The sequence below is a fragment of the Pelobates fuscus genome, chromosome 4, assembly GCF_036172605.1.
Source record: "Pelobates fuscus isolate aPelFus1 chromosome 4, aPelFus1.pri, whole genome shotgun sequence".
Lineage (NCBI taxonomy): Eukaryota > Metazoa > Chordata > Amphibia > Anura > Pelobatidae > Pelobates > Pelobates fuscus.
The window spans coordinates 207,730,875-207,743,075 of NC_086320.1; the positions used below are offsets into that span (position 1 = coordinate 207,730,875).

The 12,201-nt window shown below is 38.0% G+C and overlaps 1 protein-coding gene across 1 annotated transcript; it reads left to right on the top strand.

Moving 5' to 3' along the window:
• The first annotated feature begins 2,670 nt into the window (after window positions 1-2,670).
• On the top strand, window positions 2,671-11,586 carry BAG1 (BAG cochaperone 1). Its single transcript, XM_063451871.1, has 7 exons — window positions 2,671-2,764; window positions 5,052-5,180; window positions 6,564-6,646; window positions 7,331-7,444; window positions 7,848-7,955; window positions 9,998-10,060; window positions 10,247-11,586. Exons 1-7 carry the CDS (start codon window positions 2,725-2,727, stop codon window positions 10,334-10,336), a joined length of 627 nt encoding a protein of 208 aa, XP_063307941.1. The 5' UTR covers window positions 2,671-2,724; the 3' UTR covers window positions 10,337-11,586.
• Window positions 11,587-12,201: the final 615 nt, after the last annotated feature.

The following is a 12,201-nucleotide window of genomic DNA, read 5'->3' on the forward strand; positions in this document are numbered from 1 at the left end:
TCTCCCCCTCCCCTCCCATAGTATTCTCCCCCCTCCCCTCCCATAGTATTTTCCCCCTCCCCTCCCATAGTATTCTCCCCCTCCCCTCCCATTCTCCCCCCCATAGTATTCTCCCCCCCTCCCCTCCCATAGTGTACTTCCCCTCCCCCTCCCCTCCCATAGTGTACTTCCTCCCCTCCCCTCCCCTCCCATAGTGTACTTCCTCCCCTCCCCTCCCATAGTGTACTTCCCCCCCCTCCCATAGTGTACTTCCCCCCCCCCTCCCATAGTGTACTTCCCCCACTCCCATAGTGTACTTCCCTCCCTCCCATAGTGTACTTCCCTCCCCTCCCATAGTGTACTTCCCTCCCCTCCCATAGTGTACTTCCCCCTCCCCTCCCATAGTGTACTTCCCTCCCCTCCCATAGTGTACTTCCCCCTCCCCTCCCATAGTGTACTTCCCTCCCCTCCCATAGTGTACTTCCCCCTCCCCTCCCATAGTGTACTTCCCCTCCCATAATTACTTACCTGTCCTGAAGCGTGGGCCGGCTTCACAGCTTGCACCGCGGTACAGGAACTTTAATTTCATGTTCCGGTTTCCGGCGGGACTGAAAGGAAGTGTGCACACTATTGTGCACACTTCCTTTCAGTCCCGCCGGAAACCGGAACATGAAATGAAAGTTCCTGTACCGCGGTGCGCGCTGTGAAGCCGGCCCACGCTTCAGGACAGGTAAGTAATTATGGGATATCGGCGTATAACACGCACCCACGATTTTCCCCCTATTTTCAGGGGAAAAAAAGTGCGTGTTATACGCCGATAAATACGGTAATACGTATTACGTGTATGTATACACACACTTTCCTATATATGTATAATATATTATAATTAAAAGCATTTTATAATATATTATACATATATATTATTTCATTCTAAATGCATTTTGAGATATATATGTACCATAAATATGCATTATATATGCAAAAGCAACAATCATTACAGAGCAAAATAAATTGAAATCTGAAACAGCTCAGTCCTCAGAGTCACAGCCCCAGTCCAGCAGTTTGAAGCTTTACAGCTTTTCAACTAGCCACAGCATGAGTGTCTAAGGCATGGGTCCCCAAACTCCGGCCCCCCAGATGTTGCTGAACTACAACTCCCATGATTATTTGAATTACATAGATAGCCAAAGAAACATGGTAGTTGTAGTTCAGCAACATCTGGGGGGACGGAGCTTGAGGACCCATGATCTAAGGTCTCAGTTGTAGAATAACTGATCACTTAAATCAGATGGTATGTGCAGTAGGAGTTATTAAAACAATTAGTGTCAGGCAGCACAGTGCCCTCAGGCAGTCACTATGGCTATTGGGGGAGAGAAAAAGTTAATATTACATACTTATAATTGGCAGAAGCCAAGATCTGCTGTGCTCTGCATGTGCTGCTTCCAAGATGACTTCTTGCTTCTCTCTCACTGTAACATCTCTCCATGGTGCTATTAGCCAATGAGGACCCCTGATGAGGGAGGACAGAATAGCAACTCAATGGAAATTCCTTCTAAAAGGACACTAGGCATGTGAAAAATCTGCAGAAACATGGCAGGTTTCAAACCAGCCCCATTTTTTAGACATGCCTAAAGGCTCTCAAGTAAGCTCCCCCAAACAGCTATAAATTAAACGTATAAACCCTGCAGAACTAAAACCTATTACAGAATTATGAGTCATTCATTTTTCCCCATATATTTTTGGCTTACCACCCTCCCTTCCAGAAAAAAGTATCCTAGTGTTTCTAAACTACTGTTAATACATCTTCCTCACATACAAACTGGTAAGGCTCTGCCCCAAGTGACTGTATGGACGAGTCTCCACTGCTGGCCATCCTAAACAGGGACAGTTGAGAGGTATGGTTAACACGTCAGCTTAGAAGCACATGGAGATGCAAAAATAGAAGAAGGTCCAGGCACTCCAGAATACAAAAAAAGGCAACTTGTATTGAACTCACTGCCACTCACAACGTTTCGACCTGAAGTTCTTTGTCAAGGTCGAAACGTTGTGAGTGGTGGTGGGTTCAATAAAAGTTGCCTTTTTTGTATTCTGGAGTACCTGGACCTTCTTCTATTTTTGCATCTCCAAGTATTTGGTTCCTGGTAGTGGGACCAGCCTGGCTGCACCCAGATACATATTGTATGGGAATTGAGTGCATTTCCACACCCCTGTTTCTTGGTCATAGCTTAGAAGCAAATAGCTTACCCTGGGAGAGTACCAGGGGACCCCACTGTAGTGGTTATGGTGCTTAGAGTATAATAAGACTGTATAGAGGACAATCTTGTAAAAATACAAACATTAGTACAATACAATATGATACATTATAGAGAATCCTACAAAAATGCAGACTATACTCCCTGTAATTAGGGGCACACATTTGCAATTTAAAACCTATTACATCATTCTTTCACCCCCAAGCTCCAGTCAGTTAAAGAAGGTGTAGAGAGAAGCCCGTAGACATGTTTTCCCCTCATTAAAACTGCTCATTCTGAAGGTCATGTGACAGTGTGCTGACCTGCACTCGGTGTGCAGCAGGTACACACTGTTGGTAACATGTGAGGGCATCGATTCCCTAAACCAAGATGGCAGCCGCACGTCCAATAGAAAGACTAATGGCGTGGAACCGGATGTGACGTTGCTGCGGAAGTGAGTGTGACAGCTGCAGCTGGACACCTTTGTAAGAAGTGTCTCCCACACTCACAGAGCATGAGTTCGAGCAGTGGATTGGCTGTCACCCTCACCCATGGTAATATTCCTGCAGTCAGTGATGGCACTGGGTGATACAGGGGGTCCATGTGCTTCCTGTGTATAGAGGGTTATCATTGAATGGCTGAGTCCTGTGGCAGAGTGTGCAGATTGTAATAAGGTGCTATTAAGGGTGACATATCCCCTGCATGGCACAATGTGTGTGAGCCATCAGATACTACGGCCATCAGTGTGAGCCTTGTATCAATACTGCAGCTCTCTATGTTTATACTAATGTTTGTATTGTATTTGCTGACAGTACACCTCTCTTACATTCAGAGGGTTATATTGGATGATTGCAAATATGTAATTACTATTCAGGAATTGTAATGCTGAAGAGGAGAAAAAGATTTTCATAGGCTGCTATCTTGGTCACTTTGGTAGCTTTGTTCTACCTTGAGCCATTGCCGTGGGATCCTGTAAGTTACAAATGCACCCTATAATAGTGCAGGTGGCTGGACTGGCACAATATATTGCATACCTGAGCCAAACTATAGACAGGATCTATATCCTTGGCAGAATACTGCTCAGCAAGTGCAATCCTGGTTGACTACGCAGAATTAAAATGCATGTCTTCATCTTAATGGGGACTGTGGGGAAGTCATCTGATGAAAGGTAAACTAGCAAGTTTAAAAAAAAAAAAAAATCACACTAGGATATTTTACTTTTATGTACCAAAGAAAAAGTGATTCAAAAGTAGATGGTAATATTACACTTACAATACTGGTTCAGAATATGACCCTGAATGCTAGAAAACACAAAGTACAATAATAGTGCAATATGTAATAATTCCTCTTATATACAAATTTTTAATCACCAATAGCAATGAGTAAATGAAAATGTATGCCTAGTGAGTGTGCCATGGAGCCTCTAGGCTTGCTTTGGTATTTAACTTTTAGAGGACCACTCTGGTAACCATGAAAACCTTATCCTAATGTAGTTGTTATGGTGCGAGGAAGTCTGGGGAGCATCTTACCTTAAGGGGGTTAAACAGTTAACAAATGATGTATCCCTGAACTGTGGAACACACTGCACGATCATTCTCCTTCTTCATCTGATGGCACCACTGTCAGTTGGTATATCAGGGGACATTTTTGGCTCAAGCATCCTGAGCCTTTTCTTACTTTACATACAGCTGACCAGGAACATCGGACTCTAGTCTAATTTAAAGAATGCAATGCATGCTGTCTAGTGGCAGGAACTATCATGCCCCCAAACTTTAATAGGTTTATACAAATTATGTAAGGGAACTTTACTAACAACATTAAATTGAGGAGACTGCTAGTTATTAGTCATCTTGCTAGTTTTTGCCCAGCTTTGCTCAAAATTAATTGGTATCAGATGCGATAAGTAAGCCAGTTAAATACACAGTACAGATTGGATCAGACCCATTATTTTCTGTGCATTGTGTAGCTAGTGATTTAAAATTATTCCGATAAATAAATACAAAGTTCAATAATACTGTAAACTAAGCAGTCATTTAAAAAATACACTAATATTAAAAATGCTGTCATTTACTACAAATACCCATGCCGTGAAACATCTTAAAGTGCACATGTCAATTTATACACTACGTTATAAAATGAAAGCCCACAACATTTCATCTAGACACTGTGCTAGCAGGCTAACAAATGTATAGATTTTCTGAGAGAACCATGCAAAGAAATGGCTTCTACCCTCTCATGTCAATCAATTCTTATCTTTAACCCCTTAAGGACCAAACTTCTGGAATAAAAGGGAATCATGACATGTCACACATGTCATGTGTCCTTAAGGGGTTAAAGGTCAGTTCCATGGCAGGAGAAAGCAAGAGAACACTACTACAGTTGGCTCTTCTGTTCTCTGTCACAACAGCTACAGCGCATGTTTCTTCCTCCTAGCTTAGTTAAATGGTCTAAACTCAAAGACAGGTGCTTGCCATTGAAAGACGTCCTGTTGAGAAACTTGTGACTGCCAAGCACTGCTACTCTGCAAGGCCTCTGATTGGGCATTTCCTGGCACAGATGATAAAGTCTGTGCTGGGTTAGAAGGGGAGGAGTCGCAGTCGCTGATATAGCTGCAGCTATTACAATTCAAGATTTCCTATACCGCCATGCAGAGTTTAGTGAATAACATACCATGATTCTCCATAACTAAATACTGAAATGTAAACCCTGGTTTTCTAAATGACAAACCAGTAGTTTTCAGAGATCACAGTACACGGCATATCTGTAAGTTCTTTGATGTATTAGCTTATGTACCTTTTTCTACATCATTTTGCTAACCTATATCTGTTTTTCCCCGTTCAGGCAGTGAGAAACACAAGCTCCAATTGGTTGGTCAGGAAGAAAATAATGAGCCTACTGTGCAAGACATGGCATTGTCTGTGGAACAAGTCACAGGTGTTCCAATTGCATCTCAGAAATTAATATTCAAAGGTAATTTCTTATTACTACATCCCAACATTAAAAATGCTTATTAAAATTCAGTGAAATTTCAGATTAACATTTTCCAGGAAATTCTGTTAAAATAAATTTGGAACGTGTATTTCAAGTACATTCCCTCTATACACAGACAAAATTATCAATTCATAAAAAAATAATGGGTTCATGATTTTTGTATCATTGTTGACTGCAGTGATATACTGAGCACAATGTTAATCTGCTCTAACGCCTATCGCTGTCATCCAGGTTAGACAGAATAGATACTGGCAAATTATCAGTGAAGCTGGAGTATGGGGAAACAAGCCCTGATTTACGTAAATTCTCTCCCAAAATATTTGACAAAAAACATAGGATGATCTCATAGCTGCTTTTACGCCATATAATGACAGAGTTGTAATTCAGTAGATTGAATTACTAGCCAGAAAAAGGTTTTGAAAAGTTACAGGGTTAAGGGAGGAAAATAAGCTGAGCGACAACATTCTGTATAGAATGGAGCTGAGTCAGTAGGCTGTTAGGACCCCTAATATGAAGATTGTGAAATGTGATCAAGAAATGCATTGTGGTTTTTGAGGAATATTGTTGATAATTCAACAGAATATAAAAAAAAATCCTGCAAAATGACAGTTCCCCTTTAAACATAGAAGAAGACTGTGAAAGACGAAAACTCTGACATTGTTGGAAATATTTGCCGGAAAGGAAAGGCACACTTTTGCACCTGTTTATACACGGTAAAAGACATTTGTGAGAAAAAATAAAGAATCAAAATGAAATGGTAAAAAATAAAATGACTGTAGAGGCACAGTAAGGAATATGTTACACCAGAAAAAACAGCCAGAAAGGCAAATATTTTTTATATATAACTTCTTATGTTCTAATGGGGAAAATAGAGACCTAAAAGCATGACTGCAGAGGGTGATGGGCTGATCCATCTGAGAGAAGACAGGAAATAAAATAAAACATAACAGGCAAGAACAGGTTGTGTAAAGATGATTTAACTTTAGATGATGCATCATGTGCACCCATTGTGTAGAGCACCGTGTTTGTGTTAGATGTGTTACACATCTAAAATTAAGCTTTTTATTTTCTACCTTCTAGTATTGCTTTTATTGTCACAATGCTGTCTTTCATGCAAGCCTATTCTGAAACAAAATATAAACCTTTTGAGGTCCGGATGGGAAAGGAATTATTGCGGAGTTGATAATTTTATACACTAGATTTTAACCAAGTATGTGGTTTAATGCTCTTGCGATGCAACATCGTTCTCAATATATACACCCAGATCTCCAGAAGTATCCACTTAGTTGTATCGTAGTGCTGATCTTGTATTAATCATTGTGGTGGGGTATTTTTTAACTTTTTATTCCTCTTTTATTTAAGGGAAATCTCTTAAAGAAATGGAGCAGACATTGTCATCATTGGGTATCAAAAATGGCTGCAAGGTCATGTTAATTGGGAAAAAGGTAATAATGTATTTGCTTTCGGACAACTTGGTTTCCATAACTGTATTTAAATGGCACATTAAGCAACATAACCATTACAGCTTTCTGTAGTTACGTTGTCTGGAGTACTGTTTAGCGGTTTGATATGAGACCGTTTTAGTAATGTTTTCACATAAACCGACAGAGTTATTGGTGCCCATGAACTGCCCCATTTTCAAAAACACATTGTCAATTTCCTCTAGCCTGGATGACTTTGGCTACAAGTGCTGGGCTAACCAATTAACCGAATGCGTACTTTGATACTTAATTGCAATGTCATGGGTCCTTCGAGTAGAAACTTTAATATTGGAAATGTTTTCAGATTTCCATTGTTGTTTTTTTGTTTTTTATTGCATGCATTAAGAACACATTTCATACACCTGCACAACAATGTTATATTTTCAACAATGCATTTTAAAAAAACTGTTTGGCATATAGCACTAGTGGGTGATCTGATATAATCTACATTAGATACTTAACTTTGGTAATCTGATATTGTTAAAGGAAAACTCCAACACCATAACTAAAGCACACTTTAATGATTTGCCAGCCAGGTGCCCACCCCACCTCCTCTGCAGCTGGAAGCTCTGCCTTTTAGAGATGTCCCAGTACTCCGTAGTGATGTACAAGTGCTCAATATAGCCAACATTGTTTGTGTTTTAATAGAATTGTCCAGAGGAGGATTCAGAACTAAAAAAACTGCGAGATCTGGAAAAGTCTGTTGAACAGATGGCAACCAAACTGGATGATGTTAACAAGGAGCTCTCCGGAATCCAGAAGGTCTGTTGTCTGTAATAACATGGTGTTTCCTTTGTCCATTTATTGGGATCACTAGCTCACATTATACTTTTTACTTTATAATGACATAGTTAATTTGTTTTAAAGGGTACTTGTTATGTGATTATTTATAATATAGTTTAAATGTATCTCTGCATTTTAAGAGATAAATGTATACTTTCTACATATAATAGTACTGCCTACTGTAGAGTACAACTGTATCACTTCCATGTTTAATAGTTGGCTGTAATTGTCTATGGGTTTCATTATTTGGAAGGGGTAGTAAATGAAAAAGAAAGATACCTCCTAAATTGCTCTGGTACATTGTGTGTGTCTTTCAACAGTTCTATGAAGCACACAGTGTCCGTGCAACAGACATATGTAATAGAATGTTTTCATTTTACAGGGTTTCCTTAATAAAACTCTTCAAGAAGAAGCACTTGGTAAACTTGACAAGAGAATAAAGTCGACTGTGGAGCAGTTCATGAAAATACTTGAACAGATTGATGCCATGGTGAGTAAGATCATCTATGCATGCAGTTCAGGTACTCTAGCCTTTTAATTTGAAATTTACCTTGAATTCACTTTAAGATCTCAATTTAGTAAATAACCCTAATAATATTACAAATATGAGGAGTAATGAAAGGAACACACCAATAGGTCAGTGTAAGAAGAGCAAGAAAAAGAATTCTGGAAGGCTTGATGCTTATTCTTATGGCATCTCATTGTTTGTGACCAAAATCATGCATGGAGGGTATTGCAGGATTTTCTATAAGCCCACATTTATACTCTCCTTCGTGAGCAGTGGTACACCACTTAAGCAGCGGAGAGACAGTTGATCCAGAAGTTGTTGGCACCTACGAGGCAGACCTTCAGGTATCTTTGTTTGTCCTCTCCCGTGACACCACTTTGCAAGTTACAATGTCTCCTTTTGGTTATATCTGAGGAACAAATACAAAGATCCCACAAGTAACTGTGCTGTTTCCAGACTAAGGCAAACGTTAGAGTTATGGAACAAAGTACAAACAGAAAGATTTGAGATCAGACTGATGAAAAGTGGAGAAAATGAAATTTGCACAAAACTCATACTAATTTGCCTTCTCTCTAGAACATGTATTTAATGATACTGCTTGCATATATTTGGTTGATGATGGACCTGCCTCAAAACTGGAAGCCTCACCCCCTTGCTTTAGGAATGTGTTGGGGCCAAATTGGAATGTACCTGACTGAACAAGTCCATCATATAAACTAGTCCCAGAAGTTAGAGACCAGACAAAAGCCACCCATGAAAGCAGAACAAGTCCATAATTAGATGCCAAAGCAAATTTAGCATGGTAAATCAATGAAGATCAGATTTTGTCCAAATGAAAACACAATGTGGTGAAAATGTCTAATTCCAACCGGAATGGTAATTCTCCATTTTCCTAAAGATAATTCTTGCAAGAATTCAGTCAGATCTCCATCAACTAAGATTGTATTCTGTGCTTTTTGTATCTGAACTCCAAACAAAGTATAGGATCTGGAATATTTCCCAAGCACCAATATTTTTGTATTTATTTAATTTTTTATTTTTCCCTCTTTCAATTGAGTGTGGGACTTCAAATGTATTAATTTTGGGGTGATAGATCACAGTCCACCTCTTGCCCTATCCCCACCAACGGCCATGATCTGCAGACTTCAGGCTGTTATTGTATGTAAAGGGTTTTGGGGGAAAAAAAAAAAACTAAGCGGCAAAATGCCATAGAGTCCATATCCATTGAGAAAGCCGTTGTTACGGAGAAACGCGTTTGGAGGGACTGACTGCTGATCACTAAAAGCCAGCATCTAGGACGCATCTGCCTTTACTGCATCCAGCAATACAATATCTGAACTGCTGATCCGGGACGCCGTGAGCAACAAAAGGTCGGCACCTAGTATGCATTTTGTGAACCAGCTTACATACACTCGCAAATGAGGTCTGTTTATATGTAGCATTTTATTTGAAATTTTTTTGTGAGTTTTTTAGTTGAGAGCTAAGACTCAAATAAAGCCCTTTTTTTTACTTATTATAATCTGGATTGCATCATATGAATTTTTTGCTGATATTAAGATCAACTAATTTATTTACTTTTTCTCTGTATCTTTACATATATTCATTTCCACTACGGAGTACCATTATCCAAGGGAACATCTGAATCTAGGAATTTGTACAGACAATATTGGACTGTTTATTGATTAGTCTGTTGCATCTAATATATTCTGTTTGTTACTTCTACTGTTTAGTGATGTGCTTATAGCACATGATTGCTTGACTATTTTTTTATACAGATAACTTTGTGTACCACTGCATTAATAGCTATCTAAGTTAGAGATTAAGGGTATTTGTATTTACTATTTATGTATTATGAATATATGATTTATATATTTGTAGCGGTTATGCTGATTCTAGTGTTCTTTAAAACTTTTTTTTTTGCTTGTCGGATGAGCTGTTCTTTTAAATTGGTATTTAGTGTATGTTTAAACTGATTCAATTGGACTTTAATTCTTTTTTTTTTTTTTTTTTTTTTTTAATTACAGACCGTGCCAGACAATTTTAGTGACTGTAGAATGAAAAGAAAAGGATTAGTCAAAAAAGTTCAGGTTAGTAACTTATCAGTTTTTTATATTATTTTTTTTTTTGTATTATTTTGTAGTAGCTTATATTGGGTCAGCTTCAGGGGACTCCTGACACCGAAAATACTACAGCGCACTGTAATGTTTATGGTGCTTAGTACCCCTTTTAATATATTGAATTGATCTTGATGTGCCTGTCATTTTTGTTTTTAGGGTCTCCTTGCCCAGTGTGACACAGTTGAAGGAAATATAAGTCAAGAAATGGATAAACTCCAGTGTAAGAACTTGGCACTTTCAAAGTAAATGTCTGTTTTAATTGTGTGTCGATGGAATAAAATAATTGCTCTATGAGCAAGAAAAACTGTAGGAAGATTAAAGAAAACAAAACATGTTTGCTCTTTGTTTTGGAGCAAATATCCTGTTTTTATTTCAATGTATTTTTTTTTTTTTTGGTTGTATTAGTACTTTTGTTTGCTTGGATGAAACCTGCTGCTATATTCTATTTGGATGCAAAAAAATGCAGATAAGGCAAATTGCTTGATAGAAGTGGTTGTTACACTCTAGAGAGGTGGACCAATAAATAATTTGCCTACAGGTAAAGAAAGGAGTGTTGTCATTGACAATGACCTAATAACTCATTTTTACTATTTGGGAATAATATTAAATACACATTCAAATCAGAGTTAGCTCCCACTCCCTCCATATAGTCCTATTTTGGCCTAGATGTTGCTCAAATCAGTGTTTAGTGAATATATGATACTGATGTTTACTCATAATTTCATTTTACAAACATTCTACGAAGACCTAAAACATTAAATGCAAGCATGTCTTAGATGAAAAAAGGTTTCTAATGAGTAAAACATTGTCAAATTCTAGATATCCCCTGCATGTAAACTAGTGAACGGGTAAAACACTTAGGAATACATATTAAATATTTTGATATGGAGAGAGAACCTTTTCAAAGTAGGACAAAATGGATATATGTGTGTTATTGATATACTTAACGGGACACTCCAGACCCCTGGAGCATTATGTGTGTAGTGTGTCCCGTTTTATTATTTTCTTTTTTGCAAAAATTGCAGATTTCAATAAATTGTCACTTTTATAAATTAACTAACCTTGTTGCACCACCCCCCACCCACCTGGGGGTTTGCTCAGCTCAGTGGAGATATTGCCCAGAGCACACGCCTTGCAAAGACTTGAGCTGTATTGGGAAGTCTGTAATTGGACAGCCATAGAAAGTCTGGGCTGGGTTAAAAGGTGAGGGCATGCAGAGGCTTCAGATAAGGCTTTTGCAAACAGTGTACCCGCAATGAAAAAATGCATACATGTTTTTATATATCTATATCTGTACATCTCCTATACAGTGAATTTTATTTCTGTTGGATTTTTTTTTTTCAATAGAAGATTTCAGAGACATGAAAAACATGGAGGGAAAATACAATCATGTTTTCTTTGAGTGTAGATACTAAATAGTTATAAATAAATGCAATTCAGCAGAGTGTTCCTTTTAAAATCCAAGATAACTTAAATAAAATGGTAATTTTTCCCAATATCGGTTTTGTTTGTTATTTTATTTTCTGAAATGTAATCATCCTAATGATCAATCCATAGGTGCTGGACTGTAAACTGCATGTCTTGTTCTGGTGAAGTTACACACCACTTTCGTTTTCACTCAGAAGACACTCTTTATCCAACACAAATGGCTTATTGCCAGGTGCACCTAGACAACGTATTTATTATCATTTTAATGTGGTACTGTAATCCAATATAAAATGTTAACACAATGTTTAAAAATAACCATGAAAATAGTAATATGCACTGATAAAATCTCTTTTGGCTGTTATACTTTTTTTTTTTTTATATGTTAAAATAGGAGCCATATTTTACCCCATAGTTTCCTTTAACTGATCTGTGTCATCAGAAATAGTCTAGACATCATCATAAAGACCATATAAACAAAATACAATCTATACTGTCTGATGATCATATTTAAGTACTTATTTTCTTTTTTTTTTTTTTTTTATAGAAATTAAATAACTATCCGCCTAGCTTTTAGCTTTTGACCAGATATACAAGTGGTAATTCCAGCGATATGGGCGGAATACATGGGAGGCAGAGCAGTGTGCATAACTATGCTTATATTAGCCCAATTACATCAGTTTTCT